This window comes from Salvelinus fontinalis, chromosome 2 (assembly GCF_029448725.1).
Source record: "Salvelinus fontinalis isolate EN_2023a chromosome 2, ASM2944872v1, whole genome shotgun sequence".
NCBI lineage: Eukaryota > Metazoa > Chordata > Actinopteri > Salmoniformes > Salmonidae > Salvelinus > Salvelinus fontinalis.
Genome location: NC_074666.1, coordinates 61,614,120 through 61,635,310, shown reverse-complemented (window position 1 = coordinate 61,635,310; position 21,191 = coordinate 61,614,120). Strand labels below are relative to the sequence as shown.

General features: G+C 45.9%; 1 protein-coding gene across 9 annotated transcripts in view; it reads left to right on the top strand.

Moving 5' to 3' along the window:
- LOC129822697 (microtubule-associated protein tau-like) overlaps positions 1-21,191 on the top strand; it is a 39,916-nt gene that overhangs the window by 4,736 nt on the left and 13,989 nt on the right. For 5 of the 9 annotated variants that reach the window (XM_055881036.1, XM_055881061.1, XM_055881078.1 and 2 more), the window contains exons 2-9: positions 9,779-9,973; positions 11,188-11,274; positions 14,982-15,011; positions 16,416-17,693; positions 19,236-19,279; positions 19,735-19,914; positions 20,192-20,282; positions 20,818-21,053. In XM_055881036.1, coding sequence (XP_055737011.1) covers positions 9,796-9,973; positions 11,188-11,274; positions 14,982-15,011; positions 16,416-17,693; positions 19,236-19,279; positions 19,735-19,914; positions 20,192-20,282; positions 20,818-21,053 — 2,124 coding nt within the window. In that variant the 5' untranslated portion in view covers positions 9,779-9,795. The remainder of the gene's footprint in view (positions 1-9,778; positions 9,974-11,187; positions 11,275-14,981; positions 15,012-16,415; positions 17,694-19,235; positions 19,280-19,734; positions 19,915-20,191; positions 20,283-20,817; positions 21,054-21,191) is intronic. The other 4 variants (XM_055881053.1, XM_055881087.1, XM_055881069.1 and 1 more) reach the window with 3 other exon arrangements.

Genomic DNA, 21,191 nt, shown 5'->3' with positions numbered 1-21,191 from the left:
ACTAGGTCATATCCACTGACCCAGGCAGCCAACTGTGAGTGGAGCGGGCGGGCAGGACTCGTGGAGTGGGTGACCCTCTGCCAGTAAAGACGAACACCTACAGATCACACACATCGCCATAACCCACAAGCCAAAACCTCAACTATAAACATAAACAACTCTATGATCTTACTCTTACGAGCTATTTTGAGCTGATTCATGGTTACTCTCAGCCTTAAGTCGGATGTATTGACAACATCCTGCAGCCGTGCTCTGTTTGCAGCACGGTAACCGTGTTTCTTACCAGCCCAAGACCCAGAGACATGTTGACTGCGTAACGGAGAGGCTGCCTGTTCTATAAGCGATCTATCTGTAGCAGACTCTATACCTGTCGCCGACTGGCCAACTAATTATGATTTAGCCTGGGCTTAACCGTGCAGACATGTCACTGTGTGTTTATTGGCCAACACGCTGAGTAGAAGATTCAGACCCAGCGGGCAAAACTGGCTGCAATGGTATCATTACGGTGACTTTATAATGCCGCAGTTATAACCAGCTTTGCCTGCTGGGGAGTGGTTAGAGACTCTTGCATTGTGAGGGTGCCCTAGACCTGACAGCAGAGTGTGTCCAGGGCATCTTGGCTGCTATATTTTGGTGACGGGGGTGATGACTACCTTGAAATAGACGGTTCACTTTGAGTCTATGAATATCAATGGACTCGCTGGAGCCATCCGTTTATTTACAGTTGAAGTCGGAAGTTTACGTACACTTAGGTTGGGGTCACTAAGTGTAATTCACTGTATCACAATTCCAGTGGGAATTGAGTTGACTGTGCCTTTTAAACAGCTTGGAAAATTCCTGAAAATTATGTCATGGCTTTAGAAGCTTCTGATAGGCTAATTGATATCATTTGAGTCAATTGGAGGTGTACCTTTGGATGTATTTCAAGGCCTACCTTCAAACTCAGTGCCTCTTTGCTTGACATCATGGTAAAATCAAAAGAAATCAGACCTCAGAAAAAAATAGTCAGCAAAGGACCTTGTGAAGATGCTGGAGGAAACATGTATAAAAGTATCTATATCCACAGTAAAACGAGTCCTATTTTGACATAACCTGAAAGGCTGCTCAGCAAGGAAGAAGCCACTGCTCCAAAACCGCCATTAAAAAAGCCAGACTACGATTTGCAACTGCACATTGGGACAAAGATCATACTTTTTGGAGAAATGTCCTCTGGTCTGATGAAACAAAAATATAACTGTTTGGCCATAATGACCATCGTTATGTTTGGAGGAAAAAGGGGGAGGCTTGCAAGTCGAAGAACACCATCCCAACCGTGAAGCACGGGGGTGGCAGCATCATGTTGTGGGCGTGCTTTGCTGCAGGAGGGACTGGTGCACGTCACTGACCTGAACACTGGGAAGAAGAGCACTGCTTTACCCTCAATGTGGCATCAGAGGACGGTGCGTCTTTTTAATCTTGCAATGAAATTGCCGAGCCAAGGCAGAATAAACTACGGCATTTGTACTTTCAACACTTGAGTGCCTTGGAAGAAATCTTTGGAAGCTTTCCCACTTCCGTTGTTCACACTACCAGGATCTACTTCGTTTAGCTTGTTCCTGGCATCCGAGAGTGTTTGTAGTGAAGTCAACGTTGAGGCCCGCATGCCCTGACTGAACCGCTGGAGATGTGAAGTGAAGGGGGGCGTGTGAAGGTGTGTCCTAGAGGACATCGGTGATGACTGACAATGTCTTCTCCCTGACCCCCGGACCCGAGGGAGTGTATAGAGCCAGGCGTAGTAACAGGGATGAATGTTGAGAAACCATGTCAGTCAGTCAGCTGATGGGGGACGTGATCCTCACAGCACTGCTCATAAATAAATACTCTCTTTGGCTTCTGTCACCCCAGTGAAGAACACAAGAGCTCACAGATTAAGACACTGTGCCTTGTTGAAGATGCAAGACCTAGCCTACTTTTGGGTTTGCATGTCATCGTCCCCTCCTGAATCATTGAAAAATAATACTGTGACTAAATTAGTATTGTGATGGATGGTGGGCACTCTGTCTAGGGTCAGTAGCTCTGAGTTCATGGGGTATTTTTAGGCCTAAAAATACAGCGTGACCTCAGAGCTACTTGACCCTACGCAGCAGGTCTGTTGCCTAGCCCTAAATTAAAGGGGTAGTCCACCAAAAATGTCACATTGGTTTCCTTACCCTGTAAGCAGTCTATGGACAAGGTATAACAGCAAATCCATGCTTTGGTTTAGTTTCCCGAGCCCTGTTTCCAAATGCTAACGTTTTAGCATATGTGGCACAAATCCCATTCAAGTCATGGTACCGATATTACCATTTTTCGCGCATCGACAGTATGTTCCATAGACTGCTTACAGGGTTGTAGTGGGGTAATATTTGATATATGCATATTATATATACCTCACATGCGACTCATAGGACCAAGCAATTAGCCTATTAAAATGTTTATCTGACTCCATAAAATATAGTTAAACCATGTGTGTAACGGCAGTCCTCCTCCTCTTCATCTGAAGAGGAGGAGTATTGAGGGAACCAAGGCGCAGCGTAGTGAAATGACATATTTTATTAACGAAAACACGAACTTGACTAAACTAACAAAAACAACAAACGGTGTAGACAGACCTAAACGACGAACTTACATAAAACAAGAAGAACGCACGAATAGGAAACATAGACTACACAAACCGAACAAACCGTAAACAGTCCCGCGTGGTGAACAGACACAGACACGGAAGACAATCACCCACAACGAACACTGTGACAACGCCTACCTAAATATGACTCTTAATTAGAGGAACGCCAAACACCTGCCTCTAAATAAGAGCCATACCAGGCAACCCAAAAACCAACATAGAAACAGAAAACATAGAATGCCCACCCAAACTCACGTCCTGACCAACTAACACATATAACAAACTAACAGAAATAGGTCAGGAACGTGACAATGTGCAGTCAAGTATTATGTGTTTAGCTGACTAAGATCAAGGGCTGGTCATGAGGAGCGAATATCAAAGCAAGTATTTTTTTTAAATAACTTTGTAAAATGAATGGCTTCACATCCAAGGCATAAGGCTTAAGGTACAAGGCAATACTGACATCAACAAAGCATCATTCTAGGCATATACACTGAGTGTACAAAACATCCCCGTGGAAGGCTTTCAACACCTTGTAGAGTCCATGCCCCGAAGAATTGAGGCTGTTCTGAGGGCAAAATCCATGTCTCAATTGTCTCAAGGCTTAAAAATCCTTCTTTAACCTGTCTCTTCCCCTTCATCGACACAAATTTTGAAGTGGATTTTAACAAGTGACACCAATAAGGGATCAAAGCTTTTACCATTACAGGCCGAAACGGATTGCGATTATGTCACTATGATGTCATTTCAACCAGTTTTGCCCAGTATTTCCCCGTTGGGTCTGGGTTAACGATCCTCATTATCCCCAAACAATACCCGCTTCTCATCGAGTCAGGATAATGCCTGCCAGAGGTGCACAAATGGCAACAACATTTTCAAACAGGCATCCGAAAATAGAGCCACGGTTGGGGGATTTTGGTCGGATCACCAGAAACCTTTTTCGAACTTGACCTTCTTTCTTGTAATTACAGAGAAGATTAGGCTATGGTTTCCTCTTTGGGGAGAAATCAATGCAAGGCTTTTGTGAACTAAATTGTGTAATACTGTGGGGTAACTTCAGAACAATCCTGTTTTACATGTAACCGGTCCGTTTTCCCTTAGCCTGGCAGCTTCACCCTCTCGGCTATCCCAAGAGGGCAGTCTTCCAGTGCTGAGTCACATCACAGCTACAGTACAGATAGCCCTGGCCGGAGCCACAACAGTGACAATGTTAAGAGCGGACACTCAGAAGGAGGACCCCGGGAGAGGGCAAGGTGGATGCATCGCTGTAGCCTTTCTGGGATCTTGTTTCTGGTCTTTTCTGGGACAGTGAAAGCAGGAAACCCTCAGTTCACCACATCAGAAAGAAACATCCCACTGTTCCATATTGTATTCGCTTGTTTTCCTGTTTCTTTCCGAAATTCCATCTCTGTCCCACACGATGCTCCACCCATTCTTCTGACTCTCCCGTCTTTCTCATAGGGATTAGACTGAACCAGCTGTTTATTGTCAAACGTTCCTTGTCATTCGGGGTGCGTCCCAAATGGCACCATATTCCCTGGAGGCACTACTTTGGGCCCTGGTCCAAAGTAGTGCACTCTATCGGGAAATGGGTCCCATTTGAGACATTACGTGGATCTGCATGGATGGGTAACGAACACTCCGGGCGGCAGACTACAACCGTTTTCCCTCTCTCCCGTTTCCTCTTTAAAATTCTGTCTGACCGTGTCCTGTGGTCCGGCTGCAGACACCGGATGACACCTCGCCCTGCAGTTACACAACAGTCAGGTGGACTTCTCTTAGTCGACACGTTGTGCTTCACTCTGTCGTCACGCAGGGGAGAACGTGAATGTTGAGGAAGTGGAAAGGACTCTACTTTCAACGCAGCCCGGCCTGGAGTCGCTTATTCCAAGAGCTGCCTGTGGCAACAGTTCGTGCAGTATTCGCTAATCGGGTTCAACAATAGTCCTGCAAGAGTTTAGTGGGTTGGGGTTACGTAAAGGGAGAAAACGGTTTGTTTTGAAAGGGCTTAGCTTAATGAAACCCCAGTCGGATCATTAAGATCATCTCATATGGACCCCCCCCCCCACCCCCCCCAGAAACAGCAAAATATTCTCATATACAGCATGTGTTATGCTCAAATCACCCACGTGCCTCTAGCCTAATTTCACATGGTATGCTGAAACCGATTCAAGTGGAAAACTGAAGACTGCGTCTAGCCTAATCTGAGAGGAAAACATCTAGGCTATTAAGATTTTTATATATATATATATTGGAAACGACACCAGAGGAGAAATGTCTCTATTTAATCTTTAAGATGTCTCTATTTTACCATTGTATCTGCCATCTGATATTGGGGATGTAGGCCAGAATGAGGCTGAGTGTTCCTCCATTTCTTCAGTCTCCCTTGGATTCTGCTGTATCATGCCGCTGCACTGGGCTGGGCGTGTGTCCCCCTGTATGAGCATGCGCCAGCTTTCTTTCCGCAAGGACCAGAGGCTTTGCAGGCGCGCCTGCCTTATCCCCCCCCCCCTCTCTCATCTCCTCTCTCTTTCCATCTCTCCTTTAACCTCTCCTCTCTCTTTTCCTTTCCTTCTCCCAACAACAGTCTCCTTCCCCGTGTCCCTTCCCTCTCCAGCAGTCTTTCTCTCTCTCCTCCGTCAGTGTCAATCTCCTGTGTCGTCTTTTCTCTCACTCCCATTCCCTCGCCATCTTTTTTTTTCTCCCCTCGCCCTTTACCACCCCTCCACCTCCCTCAGACGCTGTCCCTCCCTATGTGTTGTCTGTCTGCTTTCCTTCTCTCCCAGTTCTCTTCTCTCCATCGTTGAGCTATGCTAAATCCCACGCTGCATACTTTGTCCTCGCTGTGTACTATCTGCTGCTCTAATACTTTCTCCCTCTAGCTTTCTCATTCCTTCCTTACAGCAAGGCAGTGGGGTAAGGGCTGGGTCGTCTCTGATGTGTTCGTGTTTAGAGTGGCCCGCCTCCCTCTTTCTCTCTCTCTCTCCCTTCTCTTCCTCTCCCTCAGACTTCCCCCCCCTCTCTCTCATTCTCTCTGCTTGCTGCAGCGACTGCTGATGAATATTAAAGAGGAGAGAAAGAGAGAGAGGCTTCCTCTGGACGCTGCCTTGCTCTCTCTGAGTGCAGCGCTGCTCTAGCTCCACCCACCCACCACCTCCCTGGCTGTGTGTGTGTGTGTGTGTGTGTGTGTGTTTTGTTAGAGAGAAGTCCTATTCAGCGAGTAGCTCTCCAGGCTGACAGAGCTCCAAATCAACTCAGCCATTTTATTCCTCCCACTCCCGCCTTTTAAAACTGCAATATGTAACTTTTTGGGCAACCTGACCAAATTCACTAAGAAATGTGAGTTAAAGATCAGCAATTCTCATTGAAAGCAAGTCTAAGAAGCATAGATCTGTTCGATATGCACTATTTCTATGCTTAAGTTCTTAAGTTTCGTTTTTGCGTTTTTTTACTTTTGATTTTGTACACCAGCTGAAAATACAATATTTTAGATTGTACAATAAATCAGAATTTTTTTTGTCACATAAACTGAGAAAAAAAGCAGTGATACTATCAAGCGCAGTGTGAGGGTTTCTTCTTTTTTCTTGTTTTATTCAACTGTTACCGTGCACCTGCAAAAAAGATAGCTCTGATGTGCGAGTGCCTTTTGAATTTTGTCACATAAAATGAAATTGGGCAAACTTTTTTGAATTTAGCAACCAGGACATGGCGGCGCGATTTCTGCATATTACACAAAGACAATCCACAGAGGAGATGACAGGGAGGGAGAAGACATGGGATGGGGTACTGGGGAGTTTTTAGGTGATAGTCGGTAACATGCTCTGAGATTTGACCACTTTTAAGCTATGTCAAATAGAGACATTGAGTTAGAGACAAGACAATAGAGACAAGAGTTAACACGTCTTGCCTCAATGCTCGGGTGGGAAAAAATGATCAGGACTAACAAATCAACAGTACATAATCAGGCTAATCGTGGAGAAAATGTACATGTTTATGTGCTTTGCCTTTGATGAGATGTTCCTTGACGATTGGTGTGAACGTTTAAAACGAAAATGGGGATTAATCGTTTTTTTTCCTCCCACAAATTTAAATCACAGTGTAGCTAATGATGCGTGTGTTCGTTCTGTTGTGCGTAGAAAATCCTTGCCAACTCATTGCTTTATTTAACTAGTTAAGAACAAATTCTTATTTAAAATGACAGCCTAGGAACATTGGGTTAACTGCCTTGTTCAGAGGCAGAGCGACAGATTTTTACCTCGTCGGCTCGGGGATTTGATCTAGCAACCTTTCGGTTACTGGCCCAACGCTCTGACCACTAGGCTACCTGCCGCCCCGTTAGAGGGTGAGTGTGGGACAAAGATTAGGTGTAAACGCCTGTGAGACGCTCAACAGAGGATTAACATGAGCATCCATATGCCCCTCTGGCATTTCAGATCAAAAAATCATATCACCAATTTGGTCTCCTCTCCTCCCTCCCCTCTGCTTTTTGGATAATTGCCTCCTTTCTTAGTACCTCTCCAACAAGCCGATAAATGGGGCCCTGGGCCCTCCTCTTTAGTAACTGAGTGAGCCTATTCACATTTAGCATTTCTTTCCCTGTACCTCTTTGTTCAAGCCCTGTGTCTGATTTTAGCTGAGATTATAGATCTTTAAACCAACTCTGACACCTCTTGATTGATTTGAGGATCCCTGTTGCCTTAAGGTAGACCAATTGCTGTGGATTGACAGTGCATAAGGAGGTCTGTGGTTCTGGTACACGTCGGGCTGTGATGCTCTTTGTAGCTCTTCTTTGTCTCGCTCTCACACACGCTCTCTCTCTTTCTCTCTCTCCCCCTCCCTCCCTCCAGCAATCAGCCCACAAAGAGAATCAGAACACAGCTGCCAGACCAGTCGCAGGCCATTACAAATGACAGGGTGGGCTTGGCCAGAACATGGTTTCAGCCCTTCTCCCTCGCCCAGTACGCCCATCCCCCGACCTCTGTCACTGGGAGAAATGAAATGATGTCTGAAGATCACTGCAGTCCGGTCATTGTTTGTTAAATGCTGTGTGTTCAGAGGACTAGACCCTCCTGATTTGATGTTTTTCCTACTAGGCATTGAGACTAACTTTGCCAATGCTTATATCGTATACTATTTATCCAGGACATAGGCTAGCTAACAGTTGCCGAGTGCTTCGATCTCACAATGGCCAGATCTCAAGCTGTTACTATTGGCCTATGTCTATTTAGAGTGAGGTCCTATAAAAAAAAGATAGGCTACTTGTAATGGAGATCTTCTTTGTCAGAACAGTGGCGTTTCACTGCTGTAAATGAGTCTATAGACGCGGCCAAATATAGACGACTATGCCCTTGACTGGTTGGCACGCCTTAGAAAGAAGTGTTAGGCATCGGTCCAAAGCAGGTGTTGATTTGTGTTGTCAGCAAACTGAGAAACAGTCCTCCGTGCGGTATCGCTGAATGACGCGGTCCTACAGTCTTGTAAGTTGGCCCAGGAAATATACGCACGCAAGATGACCCCCAAAAGCATAACAGAAAGCAATCGCCCGCTTCATAAGAAACACAGCAACTCGTCCACATAACACCAGCCAAAACCGCTGGACTTAAGGAAACAGAAACGGGATATGCCTGGCAGGTTGTCACGCACTGAGCTGCTGCCGTGTGTCTTTTGAGAGGAACTCTCTCTTCCCCTTTGAGAAGACAGGAGGAAATCCCCCCCCACCGCATTAATATGACCCTATGATTGGTGCATCTGATCTTGTGGTCTCTATGAGCTGCAGTGCACAGCATGTTTCTGCAGGAGGAGGAGGAGCCCGTGTGTGTGTGTGTGTGTGTGTTGTGTCGTCTTTGAGCTGCTGTTTCTGCAAGAGCAGGAGAGGAGCTCTCATGGTTGGCCAGTGTTTAACTTGGCCACTTCCTCATCTTGCTTCATAACAAGTAGCAGCATGCTCACGTGACAGTACACCGTCCCTGACACGATGACATCCGTTACAGGGAAGTAGCTCATACTTGTAGCTCAATATCGCGATGAATCACGATTACCCAAGCTCAGTTGAGGAAGAGGAGGATTGCCTTGAGTCTGTAGAGTAACTCAAAAGGTTCGAATAGCCTAGGTGTTGCCTCTCCACACTCGCTATTGAGGTGGCAGCTTTGCTCGGGGCCTCGAATCGGGGAAGAACAGGCTAGGTCAAGCTACATTGAGACATTAGGTCGACATTGCATTGCCATGTCCTTTGGTACCACGTTAGAAAGGATGGATCTCTAGGGCCTACCTAGCAAAAGCCTCAAGAAACAAAGCAACCTAGCCTGTCCTTTCAAATCACGATCACTGAGAAAGGGCGTCAGAGTCTAGACAAATGTTTCTGGAATTTCATCTTCCCCTAGCCCGTCAGTCTGTTGTTGCACCACTGTCTGTCTCTGCGTTAGCAAAGTCGTTTGATTACATAAAGCTTATATAAGACAAAGAAAAAGTCCTGATTGTCCCTATCGGTCCCTATGAGGGGGCGACATGGAAATCGCAGCGTTGCAGCCCGTTGGTGTGACAATGGCCATAGGAGTTGGCAAGACAGCAGCACAAGCAGATCTGGGATCAGGCTCGGGCTGCCTGGGATGAGTGGACAAATCCGTTGCTGTTCTTGTACGAAGGGTCTGGGTTGGTGACTAAGACCTCAGGGTCTGGGTCGAAAACACTCCAGAATAAAACTGGGGGAGATTTCAACAGTGTGTTGGTATCTGTCTTTCTTTAGCTCAGCAGCCATATCCCTGTCTGTGGGGAACAAGCATGTGTGCTGGGTGTCGATTTGGAATCGTTGTCAATGACTTCTCTGTCACCTTCACCCTTTTCCTTTGTCGCCCATTACCGAGATCCCACCAACCGTGGTTGGTTCTCGCACGCCTCTGCTCCTCTGACCCACTTTAAGTAAGCCAACAACAAAGCAATGCTTAGAATCCTCTCAGTTCAGTCCGGGTTCCATGCGGTCTGAAAAAATGTGATACGGCACCATCCCATTTTTTCAAGGCATTATCAAAATTCAGTCATTATCTGTTTCCACCTGCCACGGTAGTCTCATGTGGATAGCATCAAAATGATGTAGAGCATTAACTCCATGGTTCTTCTTCTGTCTGTCTCCTCTCCTCCCAGCCTGAACTCGTTTCACCATGGATCAGCATCAGGACTTCAACTCGAGCCTGGACGGCCACGTGCAATTCAACTCCGGGGAGACCATGGCCTCGGCTGCCCTGGCCAACATGACACTGAAAGAACCCCAGGACCAGCAGGAGGTCAAGAAGCCTAACGGGATGCCAGGCGCACACATGGGACCTGGGGACATGGAAGGTCAGTGATGGACTAGGTCACCAGGACTGTAGATTCTGACAGCAGAGGGTGGTTATGGGAAAGAGGGCATCAGATACACGTTCTTGGGGAAACAGTGTCACGGTTTCTTAGAATCTGATCAAGCTGTTTCTTGTAGGCCTTAATAGTTAAAAAGCAGACCGTGGCAATCTGTTGGGTCCAGACAGATGGAAGTAAAGGATGTTATTGGTCTCTGCATTACCCTTCCTTAGATTGCATGGTTAAATAACCCTACAGACATCAGTCTCCTCAGACAGACACTCTATAGTGTGTTATACAGACCCAACTCTCTCTTCCAGAGAACAGGCTCGATGTTGCAACTAATATTCCCGACAGGCCACACCAGCAGGGAGACGGAAGCATCCGTTGATAATATAAACACGCTTTGGTTTTGAGTGTCGTCGACAGAGGATCTTCAAGGGACACTACGGGATTCTGGCAATTGTTCTACTTCCCCAGAGTCAGGTGAACTCGTGGATACCATTTGCGTGTCTCTGCGTGCAGTATGAAGGACGTCAGAGGTAGCCAATGCTAGCTATTGTTAGCGCAATGACTGGAAGCCTACAGGTACAGTAGAGTACACCTGAATCTCCCCAATGTCCCTATAACGTACAGAGCGTTGCCCAGTTCTATCGGATGACATGCCCCAGCTGTCCCAGCATTTTAGGTTGTGATTGCTGTACTGTAGGCGACAGTATGTCAGTGACCATATGAGGCCTACATATGACATGGTATAGCCAGAGTATATCTAGAAAAGAATGGAAGAGATATTCCATCAAGGATGTGGCTTTAAGTTCTCAAATCTGGTATTTTTATCCTTAGCATTTGTCTTCGCGTAGAATACTTCCTCTTTAGGGAGCAGAAGAGCAATACTTCCGCTCTTATTGTACAGCTTAAGCTACACTACTGAAGAACAAAATGAACAACTTCTAAAGCAAGGCATCTTGTGTTTTGAGTTGGAAATGTAGGCCACACTGGGACTGGGGGGGCTGTTCTTTTTTCAAAAATATATTCCGCTATACCTCTTAACTGCCTCGCTGCGCCCTAAATATGTTCACCAACCACCTACCTCAAAATATAGGCTAGCTCGCTCTTTTGTTCCCGCTAACCTGAGGTGATGCCCGTTTTTTATTTATTTTTTATTAAAAAAAAAAATCTCTCTCACAAACGAATAATCTTGCCTCTGTCTCTCGTAGAAGAATTGCTGGAGCTGTCACCGGAACTGAAATCACAGCCTCAAGCACCAGTGTCAGAGGTCTCTGTGTCGAAGAGCGCCCTCCCGGGTATGCCGCTCCTCACCTCCGACCCCTTTGTTTCTAATAGGGGCTGTGTGAGCTGCAGGGTTGAGCTCATTTCCATTTTGGTTAGTGCTCATTCAGGAAATGTTTCAGGAATTGATTCAGGAATCTTGAAATACTTCATAAACGAATCCTAAATTGATCATGAATAGATTATTTTGAAATGGAATTGAGTACAGCTCTGGTTGTGATTGTGCCTCTTGTTGTGGCCTCAAAAGCAATTTGCTCATTGGTTCTTTTGGCCTCAGCCTCTTCGCGAATCATCATCCAGCTTCTTGTCACAACTACCTCAACATGCATTTGCTTTCGCTTCTTGCTTCACAGCTGCCTGCTTCACTTTTCACAGATACCCCTGAGTGCCGTTGTATCCCCCAAAATCATGGGCTGCTAACCTCTCTTCCTCCAGTTTTCAGTTTATGTAATCACCGTCTACATCGACCAATGCTTTAAAAAAAATATTTGCCTCTCTGTCTCTCTCTCTCATTTCTACAAAGGTCAGTTCTTCTGAGGGCGTCTGCCTTTCCTTCCTAATGCATTTTTAATGAAATCTCTTGTCAGGATTTAAGGATGATTCTGCTGCTCCCCTGCTGCTGGACTCTCAACAATCCATAATATTTCCTGCTTCTGTTCATAAATTGCATTTTTATATTATGAATCATTACGCCATGCCTCTTGAGTTTTGTCCTGAGTTATGTGTGGGTGAGCTCTCTTGTTGTTGAGGCTTTTCAGAACACTTTTTATTCAGGTCACACAGCCAACCCCCCCCCCCCAGATCGTAGCATCAGGCCTAGAGTTGTGGCTCTTGTATTCATGATTGTCAGCATCCTTACTGTTAGCATGAAGTTTTAGGCTGTCGTCACGACAAAGACAGTGGACGTAAGCTTCCTGTATTTAGACAATTGCCCCGCCGGCGGTCAGTAAGTTAAGAACCGTTGTGGTTTTGAATCTGTTAAGGGCGTTGTCTAAGTGGCACTCTGCAGTAACATGCTCTCTCACAGTCACGGCCAACAGGCCAACCTCAGAATAAGTGTGGGGGGGGGGTTCTGGGCTAATGGGTCAATATGGTCACCACTTAACTGGTGCTGTGGCCTTGGTCAGCACGGTGGCGCCATGGTAGCAGAAGGCTGAACCCCACGTCCCTATAGAGCCATAGCTAGTCACCCCCAGAGCATTTTAAACTTGGCTCGTAGGATTGACGTCACGGACTTCCTTCATCCTCACACTCGGTTCATTTACCGTAGGACGTGATGGTCATGGGGTTCACAATGCTTCGTATAATTGCGTCCTTGGTGTTATAACCCCTTTAGCTACTAAGTCACTCAGTGACTCCAGGTCTCTCAACTGTCAGTGGGCCTTTATTCAACAATGATTTATGGTACTGCCAGAAGGACAAAAGGAACTTTGGTGGGTGTGTTCTCGACGACAGCCCACAGCTATAGATACCACAGTGTCTGCTCCGCTGTGCTCTACAGACGAGCGTGGGCTCTAACCCCTGTCCACGAAAACATGAAAGATTGAGCAATTTCCATGAATAGAACTACGTGCGTAATGTAATTAGTTCACTTCCTCCAAAACCTTCCTTGGACCACTGGCATGAGCAATATACCGCAGGACAAGAGAACAGGGTTAGATATCTAGATTTAGGCCTACATTGTAGGGACTCGTGTTCCTTTCACTGAGTCTTATTGTGTGTCTGCTACCAGCAATAGTCCGTCAGTTACACTTGTCAATACAGGATAGCCAACTGTAATACAAGGAGCATGGTGCATGTGTCTGGTGCTTTAGACCTTAACTGGGGTTCAGTGACTCTGATCGCCCTATTAGCTGTAGGCAAAATCATTTATAGCCCCTGTGATGATGCTGAGCTTGCAGACTGCTTGCAGACTGAGAACTGTTAATGGTTGACATGGAGGAATCATCAAGCTTTCCTGAAATCGAAATTTGCCGATGGGCGTCTCTTATTAACGCCTATGCTAACCCCCCCACCCCAGAAAATGTTAGGCACAATGCCTTCAGAAAGTATTCATACCCCTTGACTTATTCCACATTTTACGTTACAGCCTTAATTCACCCATCTACACACAATAGCTCATAATGACAGTGAATATTTTGGTTGTTGACATTTTTGCAAATTGATTGAGAATAAAATCCCCAAATATCTTATTTGCATAAGTATTCACACCCCTTTGTAGAAGTCAGTACTTTGTAGAAGCACCTTTGGCAGCGATTACAGCTGTGTCTTTCTGGGTAAGTCTCTAAGAGCTTTCCACACCTGGATTGTGCAATATTTGCCCATTCTTCTTTTCAAAATTCTTCAAGCTCTATCAAATTGGTTATTGATCATTGCTAGACAACCATTTTCAGGTCTATCCATAGATTTTCATGAAGATTTAAGTCCAAACTGTAACTCGGCCACTCGGGAACATTCACTGTCTTCTTGGTAAGCAACTCCAGTGTAGATTTGGCCTTGTGTTTTAGGTTATTGTCCTGCTGAAAGGTGAATTCATCTCCCAATGTTGGTTGGAAAGTAGACTGAACCAGGTCCTTTAGGATTTTGCCTGTGCTTAGCTCCGTTACATTTTCTTTTTTTATCCTGAAAAACTCCCCAGTCCTTAATGATTACAAGCATAACCATAACATGATGCAGCCACCACTATGCTTGAACATATTGAAAGTGGTACTCAGTAGTATGTTTAGGGCAAATCCAACACAACACAATACTTTGTATTCAGGAAACTTTTTGTTGTTGTTGCTGCAGTATTAAGCCTACTTTAGTGCCTTGTTGCAAACAGGATGCATGTTTTGGAATAGTTTTATTCTGTACCAGGCTTCCTTCTTTTCACTCTGTCAATTAGATTAGTATTGTGGAGTAACTACAATGTTGTTGATCCATCCTCAGTTTTTTAAAACTCTGTAACCGTTTTAAAGTCACCATTCTTCCTCTTCGGCAACCTGATTTAGGAAGAGCGGTTGTATCTTTGCGGTGACTGGGTGTACTGATACATCATTAAAAAGTATCATTGACCTTGCCTTACGTGTGGGGTACAGAGATGAGGTAGTCATTCAAAAATCATGTTATACACTATTATTGCACGAAGAGTGAGTCCACGCGACTTCTGCAGCACATTTTTACTCCTGAACTTATTTAGCCTTGCCATTACAAAGTGGTTAAATACTTATTGACTCAAGACCGTTCAGCTTTATTTTGATTGAATTTGTAAGCATTTCGGGAAAAAAAACAGAATTCCACTTTGAGATTATGGGGTGTTGTGTGTAGGCTAGTGACAAAACAATCTCTCAGGAATCCGTTTTGAATTCAGGTTGTTAACACAACAAAATGTGGAATAAGTCAAGGGGTGTGAATACTTTCTGAAGACGCTGTAGATCGACAGATAGACGGTGTAGGGCAGCCGTGACTGTCCCTGAAACTACACTTGCGCATGACCGAGAGTAACTTAGTGGTTTTAGCGAGCTTTAGACTAGAGGATTTATTTCAGCAGGCGGCTTGTGTGTGTGTGTGTGTGTGTGTGTGTGTGTGTGTGTGTGTGTGCGGTTAAGTTTGATCCTACTTGTGTGAGTTCTCGCTGTATGTTGTTGATCAGCCTGTAGAAAGTCTAATGAAGATACCCTTTTTTCCCCTTTTGTCTTCTTCCCCATCCTCTTCCTCTCCCATCGAACCCTGGACCACGCAGCTACCAGAGGGATGACCGCTACAGGTCAAGGTATGGCAGCAATACCCATCTGACATCTCTCTTCCTCAGACGACATGTAGCCATGAGGAAGTGGAGTTTTTGAGACCGACTACCATCCATGCATATCCGTATCAAATCATCATCGACGTCTTTTATTTTCAAATATTCATCCCAATAGCTCTTATACCAATTGAAACCAAGATCGGGTTTAGCATTGAGAGTAATGGACAATGTCCAGTATCGATTTGAACCACAAATCATCTCAATCACCATTATAGGAGTACCACAGCGTGTGCATTATAGAACAGAGGACACCGTCTTATTGGAATGTCTCACGATATAGATTCCCAATTTTTTATTGATCCCTGAAATGTATTATTCTTAAGTGGGTCATGGAGTTTGATTTCAAGAGCAAGGTTGATCATTGAAGGATTTCCCAATGGTTCTTACGCTGAGTGATACCACACCATAGCTATAGTTTTAACCATGCTTTGTTTACATTTGAATTTGTTTAACGCGACAAACATTGGAGTTAAACAAGCCTATTTTGGGGTTCTGATGGGATATGACGCTTGAACTAAGATCGAGGCAAAAGTTATATTCAAGAATCAATGGGTAGATATCATTTCTAAGTCCAGAAGAAGATGTAGCAACTGCAGTTTCCCCCTTTTTAAAGGAAGAAACCATGATGTATTGTATGTGAGGCTAGCAGCCAGAAGCCCTACCTCCACCGCAAGGCCCATTTGCAAGTTAAACAATCCGGCAGCCAGACTAGCATTGATTCATCGCCATTGCAATTTCATATATCACAACAATCCAAGGGCGAGAGAAATTCAGAGCTGTTGGGCCATTGTGAGTACTGTGTTGAATGAGAGACTTTTTGTTGTTGTATTGATATGATACAGCTTTGCTTTGACTTCTGTTGTGCATTTTGGTTGATTTTTGAGGCAGGAAGTTTGAGGGCTTAGTGTCCGAGCTGTTAGGTGCTTTTTATGAACCCATAGCTACATACATAGTTCATAGCTCTCATTGTGTAGTCCACCCATCTTTTCTGCTAGAAACATGGAAGCAAAACGTTTGCAACTGCATTGAATGTGATTTGCAAACGGAGCTTCTTTATAAAAACACCTACAAGCTCTCAAGATTTAGGTACCAAAACGATCCAGATAATTGCAGTTGATATATTTGATGTTTCATTGTTGTTCCGGTTGATGCCAGCAAAAAAAAGGTTCCTTTTCCCTTTGTTTTGTGTTCCTGCTCCTTCAGTGGCTGTTTTCTTTCCTTTCGATTCTTTCTTTCCCTTTATTTCTGTTCCTTTTGTTGGGTGTTGAATGTGTGTCTCTGAGGAGGAGGTATTCTCTAACACCACAGTCCTGCTGTGGATCTATCCCTCTGTCCCTTTATCGCTCTGCTTCCCGGTTCCCACCACACCAGAGGAGCTCACTGCATCGCTCAGCCCCACACCAGGAGGTGTCAGTCCTGCCACAGAGAGCGGCCGCAGTAGCAGGTCCGGCTTTGCCGACGACGGGAGCGAAGACGGGGAGCGGGCTGGGTCGGTAAGCCCCCGGGCGTCTCCTTCAGCCCCTGAAGCCCCAATCGAGAGGGACACTCCAAGGCTCTTCTCCCCAGACTCGCTGGGGTCTGAGGTGAAGAGGAGCTCGTCTGACAAGGTCTCTGATGTCTCTGTGGGCCACAGCCTGAGCGACTCTGGGTCTGAGGACGAGGATGAGAAGGACGTATGTGAGAGCAAGGAGGCTCCTGCCTCGGCCTATGAAGACAGGATCAGTCCTGGGAAGCCTCAGAGCCCTCTCTTCATGGAAAAGGAGGGGACGAAAGAGCAGGTGGATGAAGAAAAAGAGGAGGATAGCGACGAGGAAGAGGATGAAGAGGAGGAGAGAACAGAGGTGTCAACGATCCGCAGGAGGCCACGGCGTGAGGTCAGCTCAGAAGAGGAAGAGCAGCAGAAAGATAAAGTTTGCGCCTCTGTCATTCCCGTTGCCATGACCCCGGAGGAAGCCAAGCAGCGCGTCCTATCCTTTGACTACACTGAGCCTGAGCAACACCCACCTGGTCAGGGCATCCCTGCAGGGTTGCAGAACGGAGCAGACAAGACCCCACCAGAGAGCAAGAGCCCTGACTCCAACAGGGCCGACCATGGATCTCCCTTCTCCCCTAGCACCGCAACCGACCGGACCAAGGACCAGTCTCCTCTCATCGAGCACCAGCCAGACGCCTGCGATGCGTTGGAGCAGGAGACTGAGGAGGAGGTGCAGGAGGAAGAAGAGGTGCAGGAGAAGGTAGCTAGTCCCCTGCCCATGATTGATGTGCCCCAGATGGAGGTTGAGCCCGTCCAGAAGGATGATGAGCCTGTGAAGACCTCAAAGGACACTCAAGGCCAATACCTGGAGTCGGCAAACGAGGACGTCATCGCAGCGGTGACGGCAGCTCAGTCGGTGACCAAAGCCAAACCTGCAGAAGCCAAACCTGCAGAAACGAAGACCAAGGCTGGCAAGCCTGCTAGTGGCCCCAAAGGTGATGCCAAAGGAGGTGCTCCTACAGCAGCCAAAGGCCCGGTCAGGCAAGATAAGAAAGTGACCGCTAACGCTGTAGCCCCTCCCCCCAAGACCACCGCCGCTAAAACTCCGAAAGCACCCCGAAAAGATGCCACCCCACCGGGCGGAAAAGCAAAAGCTCCAGGTGCCCAGCTGAAAGGTCTGTTTTCTGTTCTCGTTGATCAATCCCACCTCTCCACCTCCTCCTCCTTTCTTTTCTCTCAGATATTTCCTTCTCCTTACTAGAGCGACAGCAGCGCCCTTTCTGAAAAACATGCACACAACGCATCATGTGAACGTGTTCGGTTGATGAAACGGACTGCTTGTAGCCACCACCACCGGTTTCTTTCTTGTCTCTTCTTTGTTCAATACGTTCTCTATCGAGCTTTCTCTTTTCTCTGTGTTCTGTCTGTGTTTCCAGCCCCTGTTTGTGTCACTAACCCTCCTGTGCCCAAATAATTTTTGCTGGCAATGTTGTCCACTGATCAGCCCCTTTTGCATGTCACTTGCATGTTTCGTTGGGTGTGCAACATCACATCATCGTGACTGTGTATTTATGGGTCACCCTTCCTTCCACCTCCCGTCTTCTGAAACACACACACACACACACACGTATGGTTCACACGTGTATGCACACACACACACACACACCACACTCTGGCTACTGTTTCCTATTTATCATATGTGCAGAAAAGTGTAAGTCAGCACGGTTTGTCAGGTTTAATGTAAGCATCCATGCATACTATCTTCCCCTGCAGTGCAGGTGGTCTCTCACAGAGTGTGTTTGTTTTCACACTACTTATCATTAGATGGATCACTGGTTCTCTTTATGCTAATCATCTTTAAGGTTGCCTAAATGCCCAATTATCAGTCATGATCAGAGGATGGCTGATAAGCACTTTCACATGACATGATAACGAAATGATTCCCGTTTGAAAGGTACATTTTCTGTAAAAGCTTTTCGAAATGATTACTGGAGTGTAAATAATGAATCCGTTTAATGGGACCCACCCACTCCCACCGTTCATTGATAGGCAGGCAATAATGTTGAAATCTCCTAACTAACCATTTGAAAGCATCACAGTCACCACGGAGACTCAATTTCCTGCTTATCCAATAACATGCAGGCCTGACGTTAAATAAAAAGGACGGTTTCTAAGCAGTTGTCTGTACCACAGTCATTGGCCCTAAAACGAATTTAGTCCCCCCCCGCCCCCTCAAATGATTAGCCTAGTCCCCGACAGTGTATTAGGATCTCTGATTCTCTGAGTGGATTGATTCGGGGGATCGAAATCAGGCCGAGAGGCTTGAAGTCATTGTTGAAACTCTAGATTTGAATAAAAACAACGTAATGTTTTAAAACTCCCCATGCAGAGTAATGTCAACACACAGATCATTTCGAATCTGGGGCAAGTTTCAAATTTACAGTTCAATAAAAGTTGACAAATGTACTTTCTGGCAATTCATTTCAGTGTGCCGACAATTACTATGAAATCCAAAAGCTACTTTAAAGCATCCAAATACAGCAGCTAGAGTAGTTAACACGCATTGTCCGTTAGCATTTTCATGTCTGGGATGAGTAGGCAATTTAGCTTCAGAGAGTTAGCCTAGCCTAGTACAGCGAGGTCTCAAAGTTGCCGATGACACAGGACTATGATATTCGCACTGACTTTCAGTCCCTTTCTTTGACCCTCTCTTGCAGCCAAGGCCAGTGCAGGGGCTGGGAAAGAAGCAGCTGAGAAAAAGGTAGGTGATAATTGATGTGTGGACCAGAGGTCTGACCTCTGGAGTGACCTTGAGATATATTGATGCCTGCTGTACCTCAGTGCTTCACTTTTTAGAGCTGCAAAGGAGGTTCCAAACACGTTGGCTCAACTTTGACAGAAACTTTTGCATCAACCATCTGCCTTCAACTGAATGCCCTAAAAAAAACGAACGGTTTTGCTTTGCAATTGCAGTACAGCACATCTGCATGTAAAGCCATTCACCAATCACACGCAGTTTTTGACATATTGAATTTAAGATTTTTACTGTTTACATTTTTTAAAATGGCTTATATTGGTTTTAATTGTTTGTCTATATCGCTTATAGGTTTTTGTTAAGTTCCACCATCGTAATGCATTTCTTTAAATGTTGTTTGCGTTCACTTTTGTCTTTTCCTTTGTGTTTCATAACACTTTTTTACCACCTTTGGTCACAAGACACCCAACGCCACCACACCTGTCAAAGCATCCACCCCCAAACGACCCTCCTCGGTCCAAACCACCCCCAACAAAAAGCCTTGGTCCTCTTCCTCTGCCCCAGCCTGCAACACTAGCAGGCCCAGCTCAATATTTAAACCTTGTCCAGGCAGTGCAAGAGCCAGAGAACCCAGGCCAAGGGTAAGTAACACACATGGACAGGTCTCAACTTTGACCACGATCCCAGGCTCAGGCCAGCCTATCCATAGGCTCATAATACTCAATGGCATTATGACTTGAATACTTCAAAGTTCCATGGTGTTGAATGATCTTATGCAATGCCTCTCCTAAACCCCAAGTACTCAGTCAGTTCTTTCCCAAATTAGTCCGGAGTCTTTTGTTTCAACACAGGTTCATCGCTTGTTGTGTGGTTTCTAGTTTTTCCATTCTAGAAGTAACCGTGCTGTTTGGTTTCCAGACTGGAGATGGGAAGGCAGCCAGCACCAGGACACCAGGTGCCAAACCCCAGGGTGCTGGGACCAGGATGCAGACCAAGACAACTGCTGGAGGTCAGTCAGTACTCAGGACATGTTCACCAGATGCTCAACTCTCAATGTGTTCCTTTAAACTCGTACAGCAGTGCCTACAACGTGAACACATGAAACGCAATCACCATTAATCCATTGAGAGTTCCCCAATTCGAGAGAGGTTAACAAAAAGGAGTGTGAGCAGAGATGAGAGAGCATGATAAGGATATGGTCAGACTCCATATCCCCATTGAAAAAGGTTCAACTCTAACAGCTTGATACCTACATTTGCCATCTCTAACACGTGGCAGCTTGACAACTACATTTACATCCCCAGCATGTTAGATGGTGTCACCACCGTTTGCTGTGCTCTCTTTGGAATGGCGTGATGGAGAGAAAAATGTACCTAGAAGTGTCTGGGCATTTTGGCTTTAACTACAGGCGGAGCAAAACATCACCGGCGCCTAGTTCAAATAATTGAACTTTTGCAGGTCTTGTTCCAGAATACTTATTCTCAGGGAGCACAACATAGATTGGAATAACCTAATCCTAGATTATGTTTCTCCTAACCTTGTAGTTGATTCCCCCAAGACGCCCCAAGACCGTAGTGGCTACAGCAGCCCCAGCGCACCCAAGTCCCCCGCCAGCCGGGAGGTGAAGAAGGTGGCAGTGGTGCGGACCCCTCCTAAATCCCCTGGGTCCACGAGGGGGCGCAGTCCGGTGCCCCTGGCCGCCCCCATGCCCGACCTGAAGAACGTCCGGTCAAAGATTGGCTCCACGGAGAACATCAAGCACTCGCCTGGTGGAGGACGGGTAAGGGCTTGAAACCGGTTTCTTTCGTTTTCATGATATGTAGGGTTTAAGAATTCCAGAAACCTTCCCAAAGTTTGCAGGTTTTTCATGAACCTATGGTAAGAGGGAGAGGAGGTGAGGGAATCTGCCAACAGGAAG